Consider the following 25,119-nt stretch of genomic DNA (forward strand, 5'->3'; position numbering starts at 1 on the left):
TCTCCCCTCCAGCCTCCTCCTCCCTCCTCTTCCCCTCCCCCTCCCTCCTCCTCTCCGTCCGTCCTCCTCCCCCTCCCCCTCCCCTCCTCCCCCGCCTCTCTTTCTCTCTCCCTCTCTCCCCCGGCCTCAGCTCTTTCCTGGGATTCCCCCACACTAAAGCCACACAGCCCTCACCTGCTTCCCCAAACTCAGGGCTCATCACCTGGGAGAGGAGAACACCCTTCCGGTTAGGAAGGAAGACAGCACCCCAGGAACCGCCATCCCTGTTGGGCACAGAGGCCCGAGGGGACACTCAGTTTTGTAAACTGGGGCACTGAACAGGTCAGGCCTCTTCTGGGATGGCCACAAACTGAAAGTAACCCCCTAGCTTTCCAGACGGGCAGGGAGGGAGCCCAGGCCCTGCACCTGTGGGTCACGGTCAGGCTGGGCAGCCTGGAGCCCATGGAGGGCCAAGTGGGCTGTCCTCTCAGCCTTCTCCATGGGGAAGTGGCCCGGAGGCAGCAGCCCGAGGCCTGCAGCTGAGAACCTTCAGACTCCTGAGAGTCAGCTTTACCCTGAAGCACAGCCCCCACCCCGCCCCACACCGGTGCCACCACCCAGGCCACTGAGACCTGTGGATCTTCTTTCGGAGAAGAGCCTGGAAACCGGTGGGCCACATCAGACTACCCCTCTCAGGGAAGCACAAGTGACCTTAAAACCTCTGGCTATGAACCACCAACCCCTCCCCCACCATGTACGCATCTGAAATTTGAAATTAAAAACCATTAAAATCAAAATTAAAACGGACACTCGGCAGGGTTGGAAGCGTGAAGGGCCAGAGCGCGGCTCTCTGACCACACATGGACAACTGGTGGAGCCCGAGTCACCAGCAGCTGAGGCGGACAGAGATGCTGACCTCAGCTGGCCAGGGTTCCGTGGCGGCGGAGGCTGCTCACTGGGGACACTGAGCGCATTCTTTCAAAGGATTTTGAAATAGCCAGGTTTCCAGGATCCGCTTAAAGAGTGTCCCCTCGGCCCAGCGCTGGCTGTACAATTCTTCCATTGGATAGTCTTGTCTTGGAAGTGAGCGACAGAGGTCACCAACCAAGGAACAAAGACCTCAGGATCCCGACAGCAGAAAGGCCCCAAATAGAGCAAAAGGACCAGGCCTCCCACTGCAGCCCCCAGGCACACTCCAGGACCTAAAAGGCTTCTGTGCTCTCTCAAGGTCCCCAGCACCAAACCAGCCCCTCAGTACCTTGTAGCCACCACGGGATGGGACGCAGGCACGGCTCCACACGAGGTCTCCCCAGGTAGCCGCGAGGGCCCAGCCACAGGGAGCAGGGCAGGAGAAGGGTCAGGAGCAGCCCGCTGGCTCCTCACACGCTGCCCTCCCCGCGCCTCCGCTCCCCCTCCCTCCCGGGAGCCAATGTGATCAGCAGCTGCGTCCACAAGTCATTTCTAAAATTAGCCCATGAGCTCCAGGTCTGGCCAGGGGTGGCGTTCACCAGGCCGCGGAGAGCATGGACATATATGGTGGCATGGAGCAGGGAGGGGACAGCTCGGGACGCAAGCACATTCCCAGCCGTCATGTGTGTCCCAGGACGGGCCACACCCACCTGCTCCTGCCCCTGCCCTTGGGGAGAACCAGAGGCTGCAGGAAGGGGCGAGGGAGGAAGCAGCTCCACATTCCGACCAGAGGCTGGAAGGGAGTTTCTGGAAGGAATGCTGGCACCCCCTGGTATGCAGCCAAAGCAGGAAAACATGTCTGTGGGGTAGGAAGAGCTCCCCAGGTGGCAGGCCTATTCCAGACAACGGCCCCCATGTTATAGGTGGGGAAACTGAGGCACGAAGGCTGTGCTGACCCTGGACACTAGGTGCTATGAAACGTGCTTTGCCCTGGGGCAGGAGGGGAAGCTCAGGGTAGAGCCGGAGCTTAGCAGAAGCCTGGTTCTGTGCTCAAGCCCCAGCGCGTAAAACCAGAAGGGCTTCACCCACTGCCTAGAGGGAGAGAGGCAGGGATTCTTCCTTTCTATTTTTTGGGGTGGTGGGGGTTGGGTACGGGGATTGCACTTGACCACTGAGCCCCACCCCCAGCCCTATTCTGTGTTTTATTGAGAGACAGGGTCTCCCTGAGTTGCTCAGGGCCTCGCTGTGGCTGAGGCTGGCTTTGAACTCGCCATCCTCCTGCCTCAGCCTCCCGAGCCATGGGATGACAGTCATGGCCACTGTGCCCGGCAGGGGATGTCAATAGATAAAGCAATCGAGCACTAGTTTCCCAGGTATGCGCTCTCCAGAGTTGGAAGGTCAATGAAACCCTAAGAAAAGTGTCTGGAAATGGCCCTCCATGCAATGCCCATGGGATGGCAGAAGGGTCCTGGGCCCCAGGGGACAGTGACATGGGCATCTTAGGCTGCTCCAGGGACATTGGAGACAACAGGTCCCTGGCCACTTTCTGCAGACATTGGAGCGCCACCCACCCCATGCAACATCATCCCCTGGGGCTTCTCTGTCCTTGCTTCTTTCCTGGCTGTTGGTCTGAACTGGGGGAGCTGACATTCAGAGATGACTCTCAGGGCCCAGGAGCGGGTCCCCGTGAGCCGAGACCTCTGGTGGGTTCTGCTCACCCGGAGGGAATCGTCCATTCGGAGGGAGTCCCCGGCGTGTCTCGAGTTTTTTCTCCTGGTACCAGAAGTGGGTGGGTTTTTGTCCCCCAGCACAGCCAGGGATGATGTGGGCCATGCTGTGGTTTAGGGTGGCCCTTGCATGCAAGATGTCACCCAGTGTTGTAGGGGACAGACAAGGCAAGGCACCCAAGATAGCAGGAAACAGTTTTATTTGGAGGCAGCCAGGTTCGGAGGGCACAGCTTTTGCTGTAATCAACCGATCCCCTGAACCCCGAGTTCAGGGAGTTTTAGAGTTTTATACCCAGCATGTCAGGGGAGGGGCTCAGAAGTTCGCAGTCTGCAGAAGTTCACATAAAAGCAGCTTTTTCTTTCACTGTTCTGGGCAAGTTAACCCCTCGAGGACAACACCTGAGAAGTGGAGAGCTCCTTCTCCCCTTTCTTTCCTCCCCCCTCACCAGCTGTTACCATGGAGCCCAATGGGTCACTTATCTTAAAAATGTAGACATCTCTGTGAAGCCCAGCTCAAGGCCAGAGGCCTTGTTTGCATATTTCTACAAACTACTTTACTGGATACGTTTGTGAAAAACTAGTAAGGGGGTGTCCAGCACCTGGAGTGCTGCTATCTTCCCGGCCGGTGGCCAGGTAAACAGGGCGACACGAAAATAGGGAATTTATCTACATTGAACCCTTTTGCAGAGACTCTTGTGCTGAGAGTCCTAAAGTCAGCCATGGTGAAGATTTCTGGAGAGGCCCAGGTAGGTTTTCTGTGGAAAAAGGGGGTGCCACTTCTCCAGCTAAGCATTTCCCTCCCAGTCTCCTGGCTTCGTCCCCAGGGAGGAGCAGAAGAGAACATGAGGGTTTCTCACCAGGGCCTCAGGAGAACTGGCCACTAGGGCCCATCATTCCCATCAGCAGGGGTCACCAAGAGAGTGGCTCACGGTGCTATTTGGGGGCATCTGGACAGTGCAGATGGCCATACGTCCCTCTGGGCAAACACCTGGGCAGTCGACCACCTGCTGCGGGGCTCCTGGCGCTTGCCCTGGAGACTCGACCTTTTCAGTGGTGAGTTCAAGGTCCCCAGAATAGCCAAAGGACTGTGGCATTTCACTGGGACAACTGACCTCGGTCTCCTGGTCATCCTCATGTTTTCTGATGGGACACACAGAGGGACTCTTGGTGGCCCGTCTCTGCTCCTTGGGGTGCTACCTTCTGTTAGTCATCTCCACGCTCCTGCAAGCCCCGCCCCTCTAGCCACTCCCTAGGATGCGGCCCCCATCTGCCTGTCGTCTTGGGGTCCCGTCATTCCCGCTGTGGTCAGAGGGCTGGGCGTGCATAAGCGTGTGAGCATGCGCTTGTCAACGGGGTGTCAGCCTATGCACAGTCGCGAGAACCCCCCATGTGACCACCGCCAGCACCCGGCTCGGGTGCACCACTCTTGCGGCAGTACAGGGCGCTGTGTGTTGAGTCTGTCTCCTAAGGTGGCTGGTACACAGTAAGTGCTCAATAAATGCTTATGGGATGAAACCAAATGCATGGAAGCCAGGCTGGAGCAGGTGTCTGAGAACCTGACCCACATCAGGCTTTTTCTAGATGTCTGTCTGTCTACCAGTCTGTCTACCTGTCCCTCCCCTGCCAGTTGGCGGTCTCTTGGTTCCCTCCCAGCGCTAAGTAGATGCTCATGGAATTTGGGGTGAACAAAAGCCCATGACCCGGAGGGTGGAGGTGGAGGCATCTCCACGGAAGCCCCCAGAAGGCCCGTCCTCTACCCAGGAGGCCTGCAGGCCTGCACAGAGCTGGGGTGTGGGGGAAGGGTCGAGTTTTGGCCCAGTCCTGGCCACTTTTTTTGCTGTGCACTTGGGGAAGTGGATTTGCCTGGCTGGGCCTCCCAGTTCCCTCTAAAACGGGATCCTTACCCCTCGGACTATCTGAGTCCACACAACCCGGGGTAGATGCTCTGTGGGTGTTTGTTGAATGACTGAATGACCCCAAGGTAGGTCTGTAAAAGCCTCCCCCATCACTGGCGCTTTCTGCGAGGGAGAGCCACCACTGAGCTCTTAGCTGCACGGGGCCCTCTTGCCCGAGAGCCCTGGAGGGTATGAGGTGACAGGGCCCTCCAGCGTGCCCGGGACTCTGAGCTCTTTGGGCCTGGCTTTCCTACATCTCTACGGAGGCACTTCCCGCATCTCAGCCTCCTTAGCGCAGGCTTTCCATGACTACTGGGGTTGGCCTGAGGCGCGTGGCATCTCCTGGTGTCCTTGCTGGGGTAAAACCCCGTGGCCCGAGAGACCACCCCAAGTTCAGCCCTCCCTTATCCAGCCTGCGTCCCGCTCCAGCCGACCAGCACTCGGCCCGCACGCTCTCAGGCCTCAGGTCCCTGCTACGCACCTGGCATCTCTGTGGCCTTCTCAGTCCCATCCTCCTTGATCAGGCCCAGCCGCCTGCTGGGCTGTGTGTCACTTCACCTGAGCTACGGGCCTGGGCACTGGGCAGGCGTGGGCTGGGGCAGATCCTGAGGGGCCAAGCGGCCACTGTGTCTGCCTCAGCGGGCGGGGCTGCTCTCCACTGGAAGGAGAGGGCACGGCCCCGGAAGGTTCTCAGGACTCTGGAGAGCCACGGTGCTCCGAGATCTCAGTGCTGATGTGCCACCTCCTGTGACAAGGTCTCCCTCCATCTCTCCCACGGCAAACTGGCCCTGGCTAGGAGCCCCGCGGTCCCTGTGGCTCATCTGACCCGACCATGAGGTCCTGCTCTGGCCCTTGGAGCTCTTTGTCCCTTATTGGGCCTTCACCTGCTCCATGAGGTCCTCTGGCCTTCACAGAGGGTTCCGCCGGCCACCGTCCCCCTCTGCTCTGAGTGTGTTTCCCAAAGCGCCGAGGGAGCTGGGCCAAGCGACTCCGGAGCCCCCTGCCCCAGATTTACAATCCCCCATTTTTCTCAAATGCTCGCCTGACCCTCTGGCCGCTGCATTCCCTCCCACTCCACCCCCTCCCGAATGTGCGGACACCCCTGGGGCCAGCAGCCGTTCATGTCCCTCCCCTACACATTTCCCCGTGGTGACCATGCCTGGCCAGGGGGAGCCAGCCCTCTGACCACTTCTGGTGGCACAGCTGCAGGTCGGGTTCCAGGAGAGGTGACTCTGAGGTGGGATTCAGTGAACAGCGTCACTGAGTGGGGTGCCCTTGGGACCCACATCTAGTGACGAATGGGAAGGGTTCAGGATTGGGCAAACGGCGATGGCAGCCCTGGGGACAAGCCAGGGACCACCTGGACCCACCCCACCACGATCTCTGGTCCAGGTCATTCCAGATGTGACAACAGGGCCTGGCCTTTGGACCCTGCATCACCCGCCACTGCAGGAGGGGACCCTGGGGAGGGCCTGGCACTGGGTGAGGAGGCTCTCTGGGCAGAGGCATCCTGGAGGGGGGACACCTATGCTATCTGACGACAGCGCCGCCCGTCACTGTGCCAAGTCCTTCCAAGAAAGAGATCCGAACTCCCCTGCCAAGGTCACCTGGGAGGATTCTGGCAAGGTGGGTGACTCGCATGTGTCCCCGGTCTGCTCTATCATGCTGCCCTGAGGCGGAGGATGGCCCCTGCAGACTGGCTTGGTGGCCACATCTAATGTCCGATGGCCCTGCCAAGGCTGTGGGCAAAGTCACCCTCAAGCTGAACAGGAAGCTCGTGGGGATGGCATTTCCTGTCCCCCGACCCCACTGTGGGTCTGGTCGGCCGTCCAGATGCACCAACGTCAAGATGGCGGTAAAGCAGGTGTGAGAGTGGCCCGGGCCACGGCGGGGGCAGGGCCTCTGCTGCGGTTTAGCAGGAACACCCTGTCTTCTGGGGCTGGGGCTGGGGTTCATGGGACCTCCCACAGTGACAAGTGCACTTCTTGGTGTGACAAGGCTCTTGGCCACAGCAGCCACACAGGAGGTCTCTCCCAGGACTTAGAGCTCTGGTCACCAAACCTGGCTCTGGCCTTCATCCCCCGAGGAGTCTCTGACCCGACTCTGTCCCCAGCACACTGGTCACTTCTGCCATCTAAATCAGAGGCTCCGCGTGGAGACCCAGGGGCTCCCTCACGGCAGGAGCCTAAAGGGAGAAGGAGGAGTGCGGCCAGAGGGGTCCCACGGGGTCACATGGGGTGCAGTGACTGGCAGCTGGGGGCCTGCAGGCCTGAGGTGACCCTCTGGTTCCCTGAGGTGCCTCTGGCTTCCGAACCTAGCCCCAAGTCGGGGACCGAGGGGGCCAGGGAGCCAGGCCGGGGGTCAGCCCCCTGGGGATGAAAGAGGTGGCCCTGTTGCAAGCCTAACCCATGTCCACTGCGGACAAGCTAAAGGAAATGACCCACGGTCACTGACCCTGGGCAGCCACTGCTGCCAATGACCTCACCTTCCAGAAACGCTTTTCAACCCAGAGACACATTTTTCCAAAATGGGATCCGTGAGGCCGTGGGCACGTTCCCCTTAGTGACATATTGTGACCATCCTTCCACACCCGTACTCCAGGCCCAGGATTATGTGACGCGTCTTAAAATAACCTGCTACAAACATGCTCAAAATAGTACATTTGACTTCTTGCATAGTGAAAATAAAGATGTCCAACATGTCACACAGACACTCGGGGACACACGTGGAGTCATGTGGGGGTGACGAGAGACACAAGACAGTGCCTTCCCAGCTCCTTCCGTCCCCCTGAAGTAACTCATCCTTCTCTTTCAGGTGTGTCCGCCCCGTGGCCCTCAAGGACCTCTGGCCAGTCTGCCTCAGTGGACTTCCCGTGAATGTCATCTCACCACACCTCCATTTCCGTCACTTGCTCTGCTGTCCATTTTGCTGTCTGTGCCTGTGACTGTGACTGACCTGCATCTGTCCATCCTATGGCGGATGGGCCTGTCCTTGGCTCACGGTCTTTGTTGGAATGTTCTCGTGCCCCCGTCCTGGAGTGCTCTGTCAGAGCTTCTCTAGCAGAGCACACATGACCCGGCATGGAATTCACAGGCCACGGGGCAGGCGCGTGTGCAAGTTTTCTAGAAAAATATCTACTTGCGTTCTAAGGACAATGGCCACGTGCGCAGCTTCGGGCACAGAGGACCTCGTTTTCAGCAGCACTTGAACGTTATCGGAATATTAATTTAAAATTTTTGTCTTTCTGAAATTGAAACTAGTACCTGCAGTTCCCTGGTTAACAATGTCATTTGTCTTTCTGTGTTTCTAGGGGACCTACGTTTCCTATGTGCCTTTGGCCTACTTTATGTCTTCTTATTGATTTGTTATTGATTGATCTGTCTTCTTATTGATTTCTAGGAGTTCTTTACATGTTATATCTACTACTCCTTTGGTCATTCATATCGCAAACATCTTCCCCCAAGTTCATGGCTTCCCTTTCAGTTTTGCTTTATTTTTTTATTATTTTGGGGGGATACTGGGAATTGAACTCATGGGCACTCAACCACGGAGCCCCACCCCAGCCCTATTTTGTATTTTATTTAGAGACAGGGTCTCACTGAGTTGCTTAGGGCCTCGCTGTGGCTGAGGCTGGCTTTGAACTCGCGATCCTCCGGCCTCAGCCTCCCGAGCCCCTGGGATGACAGGCGTGGGCCACTGTGCCTGGCTTGTTTTGTTTGGTGCTGGGGCTTGAACCCAGGACCTCAAACCTACCAGGCAAGCGTTCTGCCACAGAGCTACACCCCACTGCTGTGTATTTTCTACTGAACTAAAGATAAATGTTTTTACTCTCCTTCCTTCCCTTTTTGGGAACTGAGCATTTGCCTAATTTTCCATTTCTCTAGTATTTTTTTTTAACTTCGAGTAGTTTGGAAGTTATATTTTTGTTCTTTCAGTGGTTGCCCTAGAATTTTCAACATGCAATTTTAGTTTCAAGTTTAAAAGGGATCCACATTTTACTTGGTTGACATTTTGAAAAGAGATGCAAGGCAGCCTTACCAAGACGCATCTGGAAACGTGTCCTTGTGTTCAGGTTATCAGGCTGTAACTCACAGCCCTCCTGGGGCTCCCTGCCCTGTTGATCTTGGGTGGAGAGGCCAAGAGCTAAGCCTTCTGTTTAGGCCTCTGTGTTGAACCTCTAAGGAGGCAGTTAGGGGCTGGGTGTGAGTCCAGGGGTCAAGTGCTTAGCATGTGCAAGGTCCTGGATCCCAACCCCAGCACCACAAGGAAAGGAGAGGAGAGAGTAGGAAGGGGCCAACATCAGGTCTTGCCTTGACCTCCCCTCTGGGCTTGGCCGGGAGTGAGCTCAAGACACTAGGAGCATGAAAGGGGACTCCCACAGAGACGGCGGAGGGACTTCAAGAATTAGACCTGGGGACAAACAAAGAGGTAACCAACTGCACTGCTTCTCCCCCAAGAAGAGAGACCATGGGACAGCAGCGTCCTCAGAGATTGCCATCTGCATCAGAAACCAGAGGGTGAGGCTGTTTGAACCGGCAGCCATCAGGGCCAGGCGTGGCTCAGGTTGACTGGCATCAATCTAAACCTTGAAGGCCATTTCAGTTATGTGGACTTGAAACCTCAGTGACTGCACCCTGATGGGCAAGGTTCAGGGCAGCACCCCCATTCCTTCTTGCCTAGAATGATCCTTCAAGATCATGTAAGTCAACTCTCTTCACCCAGGGATCAGAAGATTGAGGACCACAGAGGTTGTCCAAAGGGACCCTGTGGGGACTTGGTGCTCAGTGCTGTTTCCCTCCCTCTGTATAACCAGGAGGTGGCTGGATTTCTGCAGCCCTCAAGCCCTTGACTGCAGACTCGTCAGGACAAGGGCTTCGAGATGGCAGCCACTTCTGCCCACGAGGCTGGCCTCTCCCCACAGCTGGCTCTCCTCAGCTCTTCTGCTAAAGAGTTTTCAAATCACGAGCTCAAATATGCTCCAGGGAAACTCGACGGCTACGGGAGCCCACTGGGACTTTCTCCTTTCCAATCTAGCGACAGACATTTCCTGAGAGACATTTCCCCTCCGGCTCAAGGAGAGGAAGTCCCCAGCCCACCCCTCACCTGGGGACCACAGGCAGGCAGTGTTGTCCTGGTGGCTGTGGCTTGGAGACCTCCCCTCTGGGCTTCTGGCTTAACGTGATATGCACCGTGGGGTCTCTCAGTACGTCTCTGGGGAGCGGGGACAGGGTGTGAGGAGCAGCTGTGTCTTCCAGGAGGAAATCTGAGGTCGCCCTGGCAGCGGCTGGAAGAGGACATAGCCCCTCACAAACTGGAGACCAGGGAGACCTCACGAGTTTCCTCCGGGGCGTCCCCAAACCTGTCCTTGTGGTGCCGGTGACAGGGGCTCAGGCCACTTGTTTCCAAACCCCTGGGAAACAGGCTGCGCCCTGAAAATCCACCCAATCAGCGCAAAGGTGGGGGCTGCCCCTTCTTTTTTTGATAAAGCAAAATCCTGGGCGTGAACTTCCCCCAGTCGGCGCTCCTGACAGTGAGTCGCCTGACGTCTGGCAGCCGGGGGAAGCACTGGGGTCTTTGGGGGGAGACAGCACATTGGAGCCGACCTCTACAGACAGAGCTGCTCCAGAACACCTGAAGGACGGCGACCTTGACTATGGACGTGGGGGGTGTCCTGCGCCCAGCACAGGTGACTGTGGACCTGGAGCAGCGTCTCACTGGGAGGGGGTGGTAAGACTCCACTATCACAATAACATGAAAAGAGATTCGAGAACCATGGCCTAGGTGCCTGGTCTAGACTCACAGTGCTGGTCTGGTTCTCTGGCTCCACTTGGTGTAGCCAAGGGCAATAGGAAACAGACTCATTTGTCCAAGGGCAAGAGCACAGACAACCTGTCACTAGGTCGATGGCCGCAGGGTCACAAACACAGGCAGAGGGAAGCATCCAAGGACAAGGAGGAACCCTTTCTCATGGGGACAGTGCTTCACTCTGTTTCACATAGATCCTGTTTTGTTTGTTTTTTTTTTTTTTCTTTTTGCTGAGAGCCACGGCCGAGTCTGTATGGCCCCTGGCATTTTGCCAACAGTATTGATTGACAGGCGAGGCGTTACTGTCCGCCTCGGCTGCTACTTTGGAGTTCTCGTGGGGATTCCCCAAGAGTTCCCATTGGTTGGAGAAGTGCAGGAGGAGGGATTTCCGGTGGCTGGTTCCTGCATGAGCCGCATGGGTTCGGGAGGAGTTGCTGGTGGAGTTCAAAAATAAAGTTTGTTCCTGCTTCAGTGGCTCGTGATTTGTGCCCAGACTGCGGCAGGGATTGAACCCAGGGTGCTGAACCACTGAGCCACATCCCCAGCCTTTTTTCCACATTGTATTTAGAGACAGTGTCTCGTTGAATTGCTTAGGTTCTTGCTAAATTGCTGAGGCTGGCTTTGAACTCGAAATCCTCCTGTCTCAGCCTCCCAGCTGCTGGGATTACAGGTGTGTGCCCCTGTGCCTGGCTCATCTTTTTTTTTTTTTTTTTTTTTTTAAATACTGGGGATTGAACCCAGAGGTGCCTAACCATTGAGCCCCTTTCTGTATTTTATCTAGAGACAGGGTCTCACTGAGTTGTTAAGGGCCTTGCTAAATTGCTAAGGCTGGCCTTGAACTCGTGAACCTCCTGCCTCAGCCTCCTGAGCCACTAGGATGACAAGCGTGTGTCACCGTGTCCGGCTCCTGCAAACTTTTAATCCTACAAGGGGACATTTGCTTTTACGATCCTGTTTTCCACCTTGTTCTGAACGATGAGGAGGGAATAAGTCCCATTCAGATCCGCCTCCCCAAAAAACAGTTTTTAAAACACAACTTGCCGTGTATCTAAAAGAGCGAAGAACTGTCCATGGAAGTTGGCCTCCCAGGTGCAGAACCTGATGCCCAGGCAAGGTCAGGGCTGAGTGGGGTGAGGGGCAGCCTGGGGAAGGAAGGCCAAGGTCACGCCTCGGCTCCTGCAGGATCACCCTGGGGAAGGAGGGTGGACCCCAGCTCACCAGGGCCCTCGACAATGCCTATTCCTGCTGCAGTTCTTGATGGTAGGACCAGTCGGTCCAGAAGAGCACGCAGACACCTTCTGAAGAGATGCCCACCCAGGGTGCTATTTGCATGGGTTTGATTTTTATTAAAACAGAAAAGACCACCATTTCTTTAAATAGCAAACTATACAGATAAAAAGGGAAGAAGTGATATGGAATGTTTTTGACGAACACAAACTAGTAGATTCAATAAATAACATAAAATGATTTTGTGCTACAATAGAACTCTTGTTTCATATATATTTGGAGTTCAGTGAACTGTTGACCCAGTAGAAGCTGAACCGATTATGATTACCTAAAACATAGAAAAATACAATTTAACAATACAACTAAAAAATGCCCCATGTTTAGTTATAAACCACATAATAGACACACCATAGAACATAGTGAGTGAAGAGACAAGAAATGAAATCTCAGGTCCTTTATCCTGTGAATACACAACTGGAAGTATTTTGCTATTCTTTACCCTGATGTCAATTTTGTCCTTTATATTTAGGACAAAATTAAAGATGGAGGCAGCCTGGCGCAGTGGCCCACGCCTGTCATCCCAGCAGCTCAGGAGGCTGAGGCAGGAGGATCTTGAGCCAGCCTCAGCAAAAGCAAGGCGCTAAGCAACTCAGTGAGGCCCTGTCTCTAAATAAAATACAAAATTGTGCTTGGGTTGTGCCTCAGAGGTCGAGGGCCCCTGAGTTCAATCCCTGGTACCCAAACAAACAAAACAGATGGAGGCGGAGTTGACAGTTTTCAGAGATGACCTTGAGACTGTTGGATGGTGGAGAGGCAGCTCTACTCTATGAACTTGAGTTACCTTGGAAAAGAAGGATTTCCCCCTGTGTATCCCTGATGGGTGCACATGCTTTTAACCCCTTTCTGTAGATTTCTGTTTGTTGGTAATAATTAATAATAATAATAATTTAATGTTAAAGCTTTTATCAATTCCACAGCTGGGTCAGGAACACAGCTCCTCCTTCTAGAGCCTGCATGATCCCAAAGGAAGGGACGTCCCTGTCACTGTAAAAGAAGAGGTCTTTGAGGACAAAGAAAATCTGAAGTGCATCATGACCTGAGGGAACCTGGGAGTCCCGTTTTAAAGTCTCACTTTCACTCTTTCTAAAGCAATTTTTTTTTTAAAAAAAATATGGGGTCTGGATTAAGAAAATTCACCATAACATGAATGTAAGCAATGGCGCTTGCAAGTGGGCCTTCCGTGAGAAGGGGAAGTCATGCTCCATCTCCAGGAAAATTTAAACTACTACAGATCCCTTTATAGGGAAATGAGTGTGGCACCAACGGTCCCCGGGTTGACCAGAACGTCACTGGATCTCTAATGATGTCCCCAACTGACCAATGCAATCACGGTGATGGGGACACCATGTTCCCACTGCCCAGGGTTGCAAACTACACATGGAATGTTGGGGTGACAGAGACGTCTGGTGTTGCTCGGGGTCTGGGGCCATAGGGCAGCAAGTGGGTGTCCTCGGAAAGTCCCGCTGGGCAGCAAGTGGCCTCATGCTGCAGTTAGCAGCTCCAGCCTCGGAAGCGAAGTAACCATCTTTGGTCTGTATGAGGACCCACCTGGCACCTGCTTGGTGCTCCGTGGTGTTGGTGGCCCACCTCCCTCTGTGGCCTCCTCCCACAGAACTCCTCCTGCCACAGGCCCCAACGATGACTGGATTCATCCTGTGTCTGGGAGGGACACAGACGCTCCCTGAACATGACTGAGCCAAGAATTCCTAGGAGTTAAACCCTACGAGGCTGACGGACACCACCACGTCTCAGAGCATTTTTGTAGATTTACATCATGGCAAAAGGCCCACCCTCAGAGAATTTTGTTTTCTTTCCAATCATGTTAACATTGTGAAATAATTATTTTAAAAATCAACTCCACTGAAAAGTGTCAAATGTTGTATTGAACTGGCCCGGCTACGGATTCTGAGACGAAAAAATCGGGGTGGGGGAACCCCACTTTGCTCTTTAGTAGCAGTGCCAGCTACTGATCAACAACATGTTTCATGGCCTGGTGGCCTCAGCACAATTGCTTCTAACAGCCATGTGGCATCTGTCAGACTGCACACCAAGCTCACTCTGGGTAATTGGCCAACAGGCCTTGTTTGCGGCCTGCCTGAGCCGGGTGCTTCCTTCCTGGGAGAGCCTCGTCCTGCCCTGGGCCCCCTTCTTTTTTTTTTTGGTACCAGGGATTGAACCCAGGGGAGCTTTACCACTGAGCCCCATCCCCAGCCCTTTGTATTTTTTTATTTAGAGACAGGGTCTCGCTGAGTTGTTAGGCCCTCACTAAATTGCTGAGGCTGTCCTTGAACTCGAAATCCTCCTGCCTCAGCCTCCTGAGCTGCTGGGATGACAGGCGTGTGCACAGCACCTGCCTGGCCCCTTCTTTGAATGCACAGAATTCGAAACTCTAGTGTTGATGAACCGACAGGGGACTGCTTACTTTTCATTCATGGGGGAACAGAAACCAATTTCAAGAAGTTTTGCTGAAAAATCTTCCTTAAACACAATGGAGAAGGAAACATAGTGAGCCACAGGGACGTGAGGGGACACATGTACCCGTGAATGTTGTAAGTTAAGAATAAACTTGGATTAGCAAAAGTTTCTAATTTATTCTGTACGTGTTACATAGCAGCTCAAAGCAACCTGTTATTTTTAGGCTTTGCTACTGATTCTTTTTTGAAATGTGAAATCGAGGCTTATTATAGCATAATTTTATAAAAATAATAGCAACCTCGATTGTTTTCCTTGACAATGTTCAAAACCTTGCAACTATAGATATCTAAATTTCTAAAGTAATGAGAAAACCTGGGCTGACTTTTGTCCCAGTGTGGGAAGGACCAAATATCTAGGAATTCATCTACACTCTGAAAACTTCCAAGACAGCAGGTCCTGAGGCACGCCCTGGGGTGCCTGATCTGGGGAGAGCAGCAACCTCAAGAGGAGTGCCCCAGGACCCTGCGCCACCTGCTCACAGTGGCTGGAGCTGCTCGCTCAGGACTGGGACCCCTGGGTGCACGTCCTGTGTCCACACAAACCGCATGGAGCCGGGAGGGTGAGGGTGTGCTGGGGTACAAAGGGCTCTGGGGTACTTTCCAGAGCACGTTTCTTTTCTGAAAGGCAAAGACCCAGAGCAAAACCATGTGTTTGAAAGAGGTGCAGACTGGCAGGTCTCACAGCAAGAAGGGGAAGTCAAACCATCATCATGTGGCGTAGATGCCACCCAGTGTGACATGTACAAGATGAACCCAGCCCTGACAGTGGCAGGGCGCCCCCTCCTGAGGTGGCCCGTTAGCCTGGAGGAGGTGCTGGGCCCGGGAGCTCCGCATCCAGGCCAGCTGCAGCCAGCGGGGCTGGGAGGATGCCCTCCCCCTCGGGACGACCGCTGAGCCTCCATTTGGGCAGTGTGGAACGTGTGCATTTTAAACAGAATCCAGGGCTCTTCTACCCTCTCAAGGGAGGGCGGTGGGGGGTGTGGCGCCCTCCTCTGCCCTGGCAGCAGCAGACAGCCACCTGTGCTACCTGAAACCCCGGCCCGGAGCCCAGGTGGATAAAAACCCCAAACTGCTGGCCCACGGTCACCCAGGCGCAGAGCAGACCTTCCAGAAAGTGATCTACTCCGCTCCCAAAATGACCTCGCGGTAGGAAGCCCTGACCTTCCCAGGGACTGTGGCACAGAAAGGTAAAAACAAAGGTTTGGAACCACTAAAAATATCAAGGACAGCATACAAGTGATCAAGAGGACAAGTTATTTATATTGTTAGTAATTAATTTAAGACATACAGTAAAACTACACCAGGAACTGGATGAATGTGTAGACTTTGGAAAGGACTTTTTAGCCTGATGGCCTGGGGGACTTTGCTGGTTCTGTCACCCAGCATTTAATGGGGGCGTCAACAGGCATGGAGGGGTGGGGACGAAACACTGGGGAGAAGGCGCTGGGTCCTTTCTGCTGGACAGAGGGCCCCTCCCCAGAGAGGCCAGTGCAGAGGGACCCACCACCATGGGACATGAGAGTCCCCACACGGCCACCTCCCATACTTGTTCCTCAGCTTTTGTTTTTCAAATAAAAATCATCTCAAATTATGCTCAAGGTGAAGCAGCCAGATTCCCTTCCTCCTCCTACACATCACAGCTGACCGCTTCTCAGGGTCAGGCAGAAGGTTCCAGAACCACGGTGTTCTACAGGGGCTCAGGGTGGACTCCAAGCCAGCTGTAGCCAGGGTGCTTGTGACCTGGGCACCCAGAGGTGTCCCACTGCTGCCCTGGTCCCCAGTATGTCACCTCACTACTCTCCCTGGGAACACCAGGGACTCTGGGGGGGGGGCTGGCAAGTGAACCCCATTTGCCACCCCCACCTGCCCGTCAGGCGCCGATTCTCCAGTGCGCAGGGACGCGCTCCGCAGCCCCCTACCCCGGCCCTGGGACATTGGAGCCAGCATCTGCGACAGCAGAGCCTGGCCACCGCAGGGCACCCGGCACCCAGCACTGTGGACCTCCAGGGCCCCTGGGGAAGTCTGAGATGTCTGACATCAGACTGAAAAATTAAGTGCCGAGTAGGGATGTTTCAATTCCAGCTTGGAGGTACCAAAATAAGTGTCTAGCAAAGAAAAGGAGCTTGTGTCCTCAGTAGTCTCCAGTGCGGGCCAGCACCACTTGGTGGCGCAGGGTCGGCCGCGCCTGGAGAGGTCCAACTCCCTTTGGGGGCATCTGGCGCCCGCCCGGGGCCTCCTGGCAGCGGATGAAAGGTTCCAGTGCCCGGCACCTCCGCCACAGCCTGGCACGTCCGCACCGACCCCAGGCTCCGCCCCACGTGGAGAGCCCGGTGTGGCCTCCCGGAGGCCCTTGTCTCTCCCGCTCTCGCGCTACAGGCCATTGCTGCTTCGGTGGCACAGCGGGGGCTTGGAGAGCTCCACCAGGCTGGCCCGAGGCCTGTTGAGGAACTTGGGCGCGCGGCGCAGCAGCCGCTGGGCCTCGGTGAAGGTCTCGGTCAGCTCCTTCTTCCACTGCGCGAACTCGGGGTCGCTCTGCAGGGAGACAGGAAGACGGGCTGGGACAGGTCCACCCACCCTGCCCACAGCCTCTGGAGGTGACCTGGAGCCTCAGGGGCATACCCCTCGGTGCCTACCCTGCAGCCACCTCTCCAGACACTGGGCCTACGACCCTCATCCAGAGCCTCTAGAGGCGAGAGGGGAGGCCAGCCTCCTGGAGCAGCCCCAGCAGAGCAAACGGCTTCAGTTCAACAACTGTGGTGGGCAGCAGGAGGGAGGAGCCCCGCAGGCCAACGCGCCCCTTCACGGGCAAAAATTAGCATTGAGGTGATTAAGGTGCGTCTTGGGGTCCACTCCTTGTTTATCTCCCGGAACACGCTCTGGAGCCCCCAACCCCCAACACACACCGTGCACCAGAGCAAACAGTGTTCAGGAATGAAACCTGGGCTCTACAACTGGAGGGAAAAGAGCATCGCCCCTTAGAGAAGTCTGATTGGTCTCTTCCGTTTGTTTAAACATGTGAACTTCAACCTCAAACATGCTGGCAGGTCAGACCTAGAACCTCAGGTCCCATAAAACTCCACCCCCACGGAGTGCTGGGGGGTTTCCACATAAGGTCACCAAATTCAGGTATTTCCTCCTTCTGTTTTCACATATTTTCTTTTTTGAACTACCTGTTGATGTGGTGGACACCTGGCTCAGTTTGTAAGGGCCGCAGGACCCCGTGGGGCACCCTGGTGCCGGGCGGCCAGGGGTGCTGGTGTCAAGCAGTGGCTCAACCTTCACCCGAGAGACAAGGAGCCGCACTCACCTCACACTGCAGGACAAACTGTTTCCCTCCTTTTATTCTGAACAAAATGCACTTTTTGTCTTTAATCTGAGTTTCTTCCACAGAGAGGATTTGTTCCATGGTCAGTAGATTTTGCTAACCATAAAAACAAACGAAATAAATAAAAGTTACTTCCCAGTATTTCATGATTTTTTAAATTTCTTAAATGAATAAGTGATGATACCAAGAACTCAGAGCAAGTCCAAAAAAAAGAAAGAAGAGAAGCAGCGTTGTTCTTTCTTTGATCATGCTCTAGAACGGAAGGGGAAACGGCTACAAAGGAACACGCTGGAAAATCCAAATGATAATGTCTCAAAGAAAACCGCAAAGAAAGCAATGCTTCTACGAGGCCAAGGGGAGCACATCCCGCCACAGAACTGATCTGGCCTCAGGGGCCATCCTTCAAGCTGTGAGGGAAGTCCCCAAGCCTGGCCTAGGGCTTACAGCAACTCAGGAAAGGCCTGGCGATGTCAGATGCTATCGAAATGGCACTGCAGATACAGGTGACAGCCTTAAGAGATTGTCACACTGGGTGTACAGCATCGCTGCACACGGCAAAGGCTATGTGTGAGTTCCTTACCATTTTGTGATTTGGGGGGTAAATACTCCAGGAATCCTAAATGAGAAACAACAGCGTCATAAGCTCCTGAGTTCCCCTTCTCCTCTGACCTTACCTTACCGCGCCCTGTGCTCTGCAGCTGCTCAGGAGAGCACTGGGTGTGACCTTTCAACACCAAGGTCAGCTCCTGCATCTCAGGTTGAACACAGGAAGTCGAGTCTTTAATTTTTTAAATATCCTGAAAAGCGGGGCGGCTTCCTTCCCATGCGCACAACAGTGTAAATGAACAAAGGCCCAGTGCCCCCTTACCTGGGGACGGCCTGAGCTCCGGGGCCACCTCCACCTGCACTGCACCTGTGTCGTGTGTGACTCACAGCCACAAAGATCTTGTCAATGAGATCCTAGCTATGCTAGTTTTTTAAAAAAATGGCTTTTTTTGGTACAAAGATCTGTGAGAGCCTGTTTATTTTTTTAAACAATGTGTTATATGCAATCCCAGCCATTCATAGTTAAATGACAACTTCCACCCAGGGATTCCAAAGCACCGTCCCGAGTGGAAGGGTAAGATCAGGGCCTACTGTGTTCCACACCGACTCCACAGGGAGTGGTGGCAGCCGTGTTCTGATCGCCTAATACATAACGACGTTTCTGACATCCAGGACCATCTCTGGCTTACAGTGACAGACATGCCCTCCCCGGGAGCAGAGGGCAGGCCTTCACCCACTGCTGGCTCCTTTCCCGGCCATCAGCACACAGGAGGTGCTTAATAAATGCTGCCTGACCTGCCACCAGGTACAGGGTGGAGCAGAGACTTCTTTTCCTCTTACACTCATTGCCCATTAGCTCCACGGAGAACCCAAGAGCACAGCACATCTTCCTGTCCCTAAATGAGGGCCACCTGCAGACTCCACTGGGGGCAGACAAGAGGGAGTGTGGTCTGGTGACCTCGTCTCTGTGCCCAGTGTTGTGGGTGACATTTCATTTGATCTGATGTGGGGAGAGGTGGGAGGCCTGTGTGGACGTGGGTTTGAACGCCCCCCATTGACACTGTCCAGCTGCGTCCCTGGCCACACGGTGCCCATCTGAGCCCTGTTTCCCCTCCACAGGGGACGGTCAGACCTTCAGAAGCTGCTAACAGACTGAGATGTCTTTGTTGCACAGCAGCGGGCCTCAGATGACCGGTAAGATTGACAGCAGGCGAAGTAACTGCCATGTCCCCCACTTCACGGGTGGGGAGACAGCCCAGTCCCCACCCCTGCCGCTGGGTTTCCTCTGGACACCTTCCATGTTCAGGCACTGCAAGGCCCTTCCTTGACTTGGCTGGACTTGGGGGGCTGGAGGAGACAGCGTGGCGCCCCAGCCTCATGCACAAGATTGGACGAGACCCCGGCTCGTGGAGGAAGTTAGGAGACCCACTGGGGACCTGAGCTCATCTTGCGGCGAGCGCAGGGCACAGACGCGACCCGTCCCCGACTCACCCGCGACTCGCCTTCTCCCCTCCACTCGAGTCTATTGGGAAAGAGGTAGAAGTAGCGGCGCTGCCACTGCGTGAGGAACGGGTTGCCCAGCTTCAGCATGTAGCCGTGCAGGAGGCAGTCCTTGCCCAGCGCGTAATCTGCGGGGAGACGAGCGAGTGTGGGGTGGCTGCGCAGCCGGGGGCTGGCCACCCGCTCCGGGAGGGCAGAAGGCGACGGCAGGAGATGGAGCATCTCCATCAACACACCTCGGCTGGTCTAAGGACAGGCGTCTCTTTGGGCATCCCTACCCACACACTAAATGACACTTCTCCACACTCTTCAGTCAGACCCGTGCATTGACTGCTCAGAAGGGACAAAGTGTGTTCCCAGACCATCTCTGTCCCTGCTGTGTGTGTGCGTGGTGAGAAGAGGAGCGCATCCACACCCCTGTCCTCTGTGGGATGGGAAGGTCCCTCTCCTCTTCCTTTCATTCTACAGGTAACACTAGAGGGGGGCCTTTGTCACCCAGGTCAGCAGAGTCAATCATGGGCAGTCCCTTCCTGAGCAGGGGCTAAGCTTCTTCCTCAACGTGTGGCTGTGCAGAGACCATCCACCCATCTGTGGACTCTTACAGGGGAATCTGGAGCCTTGGTCGGAGCCCTGGGGACCCTGACATGGCTCACAGGCTGAGCTTCTCCTTCCTCGGACAACGATTGGGCAAAGGCCCAGGGCTGGGCATGTCTAGGGAACAGGAAGGACAAAATCCTGCCCTGGGGAGCTAAGTCCAGTGAGAGGTGTAGAAATAGACAAAGGAGCCACCCCCTGCCGTGTCCCCACAGCAGGAGGGGCAGGAGCAGGTGGGGAAGGACCAGGGCACAGAGGGCCAGGGCTGGCATCTCTGCAGCCGCCCCCCTGAGCAAAACAGCGTTTGGTTTTCAGAAAGTGTCTAAATCCCAACACAGTATTTGTTCAGAGAGCTCAAGCTGGACTCTGCTTTTCTGTGAAGGTGACTTCTGAGGTGGCCAACCAAGGTCACAGATTACTAAGGATGTATGTATGAAGATGAACTCATCGATTTGTCAGATGACGATGGTTCTGATGCAAACAATACACTTCAACAAGGTCACCTGGGCAAGGGTGTTTTCCAGATCCTAGGACCATTAGGGCCCTCCATCCACCAAATGACCGTTCGTACACTTTTTAGGGTAAAACCTGCCATGGTGAGGGTGTCCCAGTGTGATCCCCAGGGACCAGCTCTCTAAGGATTAGTGTATACAGCAGGCCATGGCCCTGTGGAGCTGAGGCGTGGAGGCAAAGCCCTGTGGATTCACGTAGGAGAGTCACCAGAACACAAGGCCAGAGCCGGCTGTCCTAAATAGGTGATAAATGCCCCAAGGAAGGAGTCCACTGAGACCATTGGATCCTCCAGCAGGGGGCCTCCAGCCAGCTGCCCTAACATAGAGGGGAAGCACCCTCGGTACCTCCTAAATGTCTGCAAGGTCGAGCTAGGGTTCAGCGTGAATGTCAAACAAGATGTGTCTTACCTCAATCATCAACTACAGTACATGCAAACAGCCCAACTAAAAGAGATCTTGGAAAAATCAAGAGTCACAACGTTCAGTGAATCAAGGATGATCGACAGATTCATGTTTGTTGTTACGTTTTCTATAGAAATCCTAACAGGGCACCTGATTTTTTAAACAAAAAGGCACACTTTGGCTGTTCTTTAATGCGGTTTGTACCACAGATGTATTTACACGCTTATCTCTCTTGACAGGTGGCATGCCAAGCCCAGTCCCCTGCCGGGACCAGTCACAAACTCTATGCGGCTGGTACCTGATGGGAACATGACCCTTCTTCAAGTGCCATCACAGACCCGGGGTCTCGAGGTGCTGACGCAGGGCATGAAACCCTGTCCAGGCCTCTGTGACTGGGCAGGGCACACAGGTAGGCTGGCCCTGCCCACACGGGCGTGTCCCTCTTCCGGGAAGAGCCTGCCAGGCCAAGAGGCCCGTGGAGAGGTCCTGCTCACTGTGCCCGGGCTTCCCCGAGGACCCGAGCCTGGGACGCTGTTTCTTTAGGGGCTCTGGAATACCACCCCGAACGCCTCCAACACACGTGAAGCTACCGTGACGCTGGGCGTTGTTTTTTTTTTTTCTTTCTTTGTTGGAAAACACACGACACCCGACGCTTTCCCAATAACCCGTGGAGACCCCGCCCCGGGAGGGCTGGAGCTGCGTGGCCTCTCACCTTCCTCGTGGCCCAGCTGTTTGTTCTTGGCCCTCTTCCTGGCCTCCACCTTGTCCGTGTCTGCGTTGACGGCTTCGTAGACGGTTTCTGTGACTTCCTGCTGCCAGCGCTCGGAGATGACCAGGGGGAAGTTCCTGTAGAGCTCCTGGTCGCAGTCCAGCAGCTTGCCAATTTAAGAAACCAAGACATTTATGATTTAGCGCACTTCTGAAGGCTCACGTCGCCACCCGTGGTGGCCCCGGCACAACAGTATTCAGGGAGGTGACAGGACGACCACCTCTGCTAGAGACAACAGCTCTCCACTGCAGGAGGAAGGGGGTTGGGCCCCTTCTACGCCAGCTTCATGACGTCTGTGCCACTGAAAACCAAACTGATGTACGGGTAGGTTCTGCCACCAACTGCCACTGCGACTACAGTGAGGGTACCTTGTTTATAAAGTAGGAAAACAGTCCATATAATTCTAGAGCTCATGATAAGGGCAAAGCCAAGAAGGTTCCCAACCTACCATCGGTTCATCTGAAAAGTCAAACACAAGGTAACGTAGGCTGAATTCACCATTCTTTCCATGAACTTTCCAAGTAATTAAACACTACGAACATGGGTAGAGACATTAAGCCCAAGATGCGTGGAGAGTTTAGGCAACACAGCCTGTAAGAGTTGCTGTGATAAAAATTACACGTAATGATAGCATTTTTGCTTCCAGTTATTCAAAATTCTTCCGTCTGCCCTCTAAGAGAGGCTGCACTTTGAAAATGAGCCTAGATCCTGGTGCAGTGGCCCATGCCTGTAATCCCACCGACTCCAGAGGCTGAGGCAGGAGGATGGCAGGTTCGAGGCCAGCCTCAAGACCCTGTCTCAAAAAAGGGCTGGAGATGTGGCTCAGTGGTCAAGTGCCCCTGTGCCCCCAGCACCAAAAAAAGTCATCATGTCCCTGAGCTATGGTGTAGGGGGCCGTGGAATACAATTTGAGAGGAGCAGCCCGGGTCTTGTGAGAAGCACAGTTCTCTCCAGGGTCCGAGTTCCTTACTCCTTTCTCTGAGAAATAAGAAGGGGACAAGCACTGCAGCAGGCAAGCTCTTTAGAAGGGAAAGAGGCACCGGGTGGGCCGAGTGCGCCCCACACCCCGGACTGGGGCACGGTCTGTCTGTGTGCCTGACTGTGCTGCGGGGAAGGCACCCCCACTCCCACACCCCTGGCTGGCAGGGCCCCTTCCTGCCGTCTTCACACCTCCAGACTAAGCGCAGGTCTGGGTGTGAGGAGGGGCAGGTGGCACCTGGGGTGAGGGTGTGCCACTGAGAGTGAGGGCAGGGGCGGCAGTGCCACCACGCCAGGCCCCACACTCCCTCCGAGCGGCTGCCCTACAACAGCCAGCCCTGCTCTGTGGATGCACGGTGCGCCTCCCAGGCCTTCCAGAAGCCTCCATCCTGGGACCCAGCCCCACTGCTCAGCAGGACTTAGAGGAGAGCTGAGGGCGACCTGAGGTGAGGGGCGGAGCCTTCTGTGACGAACAGAGCAGTGGGGGGAGGGGGCTGCTTCCCACAGGTGGAGAAGCCGTGCTCCTGAAGACCAGGGGCTGCCAGGGGACGCGCCATCAGGGCTGCGCCCTTTCCCCCCAGCGTCCTTCCCATACAGGCTCCTCCCCGCAGTCATGTTCCCCCACAGGCTCCTCCCACCCAGCCTCATTCCCCACACAGGCTCCTCCCACCCAGCCTCATTCCCACACAGGCTCCTCCCTCCCAGCCTCATTCCCACACAGGCTCCACCCTCCCAGCCTCGTTCCCACACGGTTTCCACATCCCCCTGCGCTCTCCCCTGAAGCCGCAGCGATAGAAGCCACTAGCTTGCCACAAGGGCTGACCGTGGGCCCGGGGCTTGGACGGGTCATCGCACCATCCTGGAGAATGAATGGCCAGCAATGAAGCCACACGCTTTACAGGTGGGGAAGCCACGGCTCGGGGCTGGGACGGCCCGAGTCCATTCAGCTGAGAGTGGCAGCTTCACACCAAGTCTTCAGAGTCCGGTTTATAGAAAGTTTCCATCAGAGGATCTTTCATGTGAAAATTTTGTCTGGGCTTCCACATAATAGCAGCTTTAATTTAATTTTGACGGACAGTGGCATATATGATGACAGAATTCTATTGTGACAGCTGCCTCTTTTAAATAGTGATATGCATGGATGCTTGGCACTCGGACGGGTTCCGAAGGGTCACACTGTAGACGCGGCCCAGTGAGGGCAGGCCTGGGCATGCCGGCTGCTGTCCCGGGGAGCCCAGGGCGGCAGACCTCAGAGGGGTGCCTCTAAACTGCTGAATCACTTCACACCCTCCACACGCTGTGGCCTTGCCCCAGGTCCTCTGGCACCTCACCTCCTCCTCCTGGGGGCTGCTCCTGCATACACCCCAGCTCCGCCCTCCTCTCCTGGAGCTGCCAGCTCTGACCACTTCCTTCCCCAGCTCGCCAGGCAGGTGGCCTTGGACTCTGCCCTCCTCCCCAGGGCCTCTGTACTTCCTCTGGTCCTCTACCCACCACCTCTGTCCCTTCAGAGCTCCTGCCCGGCCAGTGATTTCAGTCTTTGCTCTGCACCTGGCAGGTGTGTTTTGACAGTGTTGCTGCCTTCTGGAGGGGAAGGCACCTGGGGGGACAAGGGGGAGGTGCGTAGAAAAGAGCACGTGGGCGGCAGCTAAGAGGAGGGGGCCTGGGGTGGTGGGAAGAGCCTGGGATGAGCTGTGGGGGCTCACAGGGGGCAGATGACAGTTTGACGCTAGTGACACGCTGCAACTTAGCATCTTAAAGACGATAGTTTTCCTTGGTGATCACATCTGTATTTATGACTTGTCTCTAGTTAGAAAAATGATGATGTGAACAGAAGCTTCAAAAATGCCAAGGATGACACAAAAGGCAGGGACTATGTCCCTTTGATTGACACAAGCAAATGGCCCCTGCTGTTGGCGTTCTCATCCCAGCCTGGGGACCCACCTACTAGGAGAATTTCGACGACTGAGCTCAGGTACCAGGTGAGCTGTGCTGGATGTCAAGTTGTTTCTCTGGCTCACATTCATTCAAGTTTTATTTCAAACACAAATATTCCATATCAATCAACCATTTTGCAGTTTGTCAAAATCAAAATTAGCAAGGCTGGGCATGGTGGCGCATGCCTGTCATCCCGGCAGCTCGGGAGGCTGAGGCGGGAGGATGGTGAGTTCAAAGCCAGCCTCAGCAACAATGAAGCCCTAAGCAACTCAGTGAGACCCTGTCTCTAAATAAAATACAGAATAGGGCTGGGATGGGGCTCAGTGGTGAGTGTCCCTGAGTTCAAGCCCCAGGACCTAATAAAAGACAAATAAAATTAGCAGTACAAAGAAAGCTTTTATGGTGTCTGTCTAAGGTAGGTCTTTGACTGCACATATGTCAACTACGTAGATATTCACTTGTAGGTGACATTCTACAACCGT

The 25,119-nt window shown here is 54.9% G+C and overlaps 1 protein-coding gene across 1 annotated transcript in view; it reads right to left on the reverse strand.

Moving 5' to 3' along the window:
* The window catches only part of Myo18b (myosin XVIIIB), a 320,748-nt gene that overhangs the window by 213,237 nt on the left and 82,392 nt on the right, over nucleotides 1-25,119 (reverse strand). Inside the window, exons 17-18 of the mRNA XM_048784886.1 lie at nucleotides 21,668-21,830; nucleotides 19,439-19,575 (exon numbers count right to left, since the gene is read on the reverse strand). Coding sequence (XP_048640843.1) covers nucleotides 19,439-19,575; nucleotides 21,668-21,830 — 300 coding nt within the window. The remainder of the gene's footprint in view (nucleotides 1-19,438; nucleotides 19,576-21,667; nucleotides 21,831-25,119) is intronic.

Source organism: Marmota marmota, unplaced genomic scaffold, assembly GCF_001458135.2.
Source record: "Marmota marmota marmota unplaced genomic scaffold, marMar, whole genome shotgun sequence".
Lineage (NCBI taxonomy): Eukaryota > Metazoa > Chordata > Mammalia > Rodentia > Sciuridae > Marmota > Marmota marmota.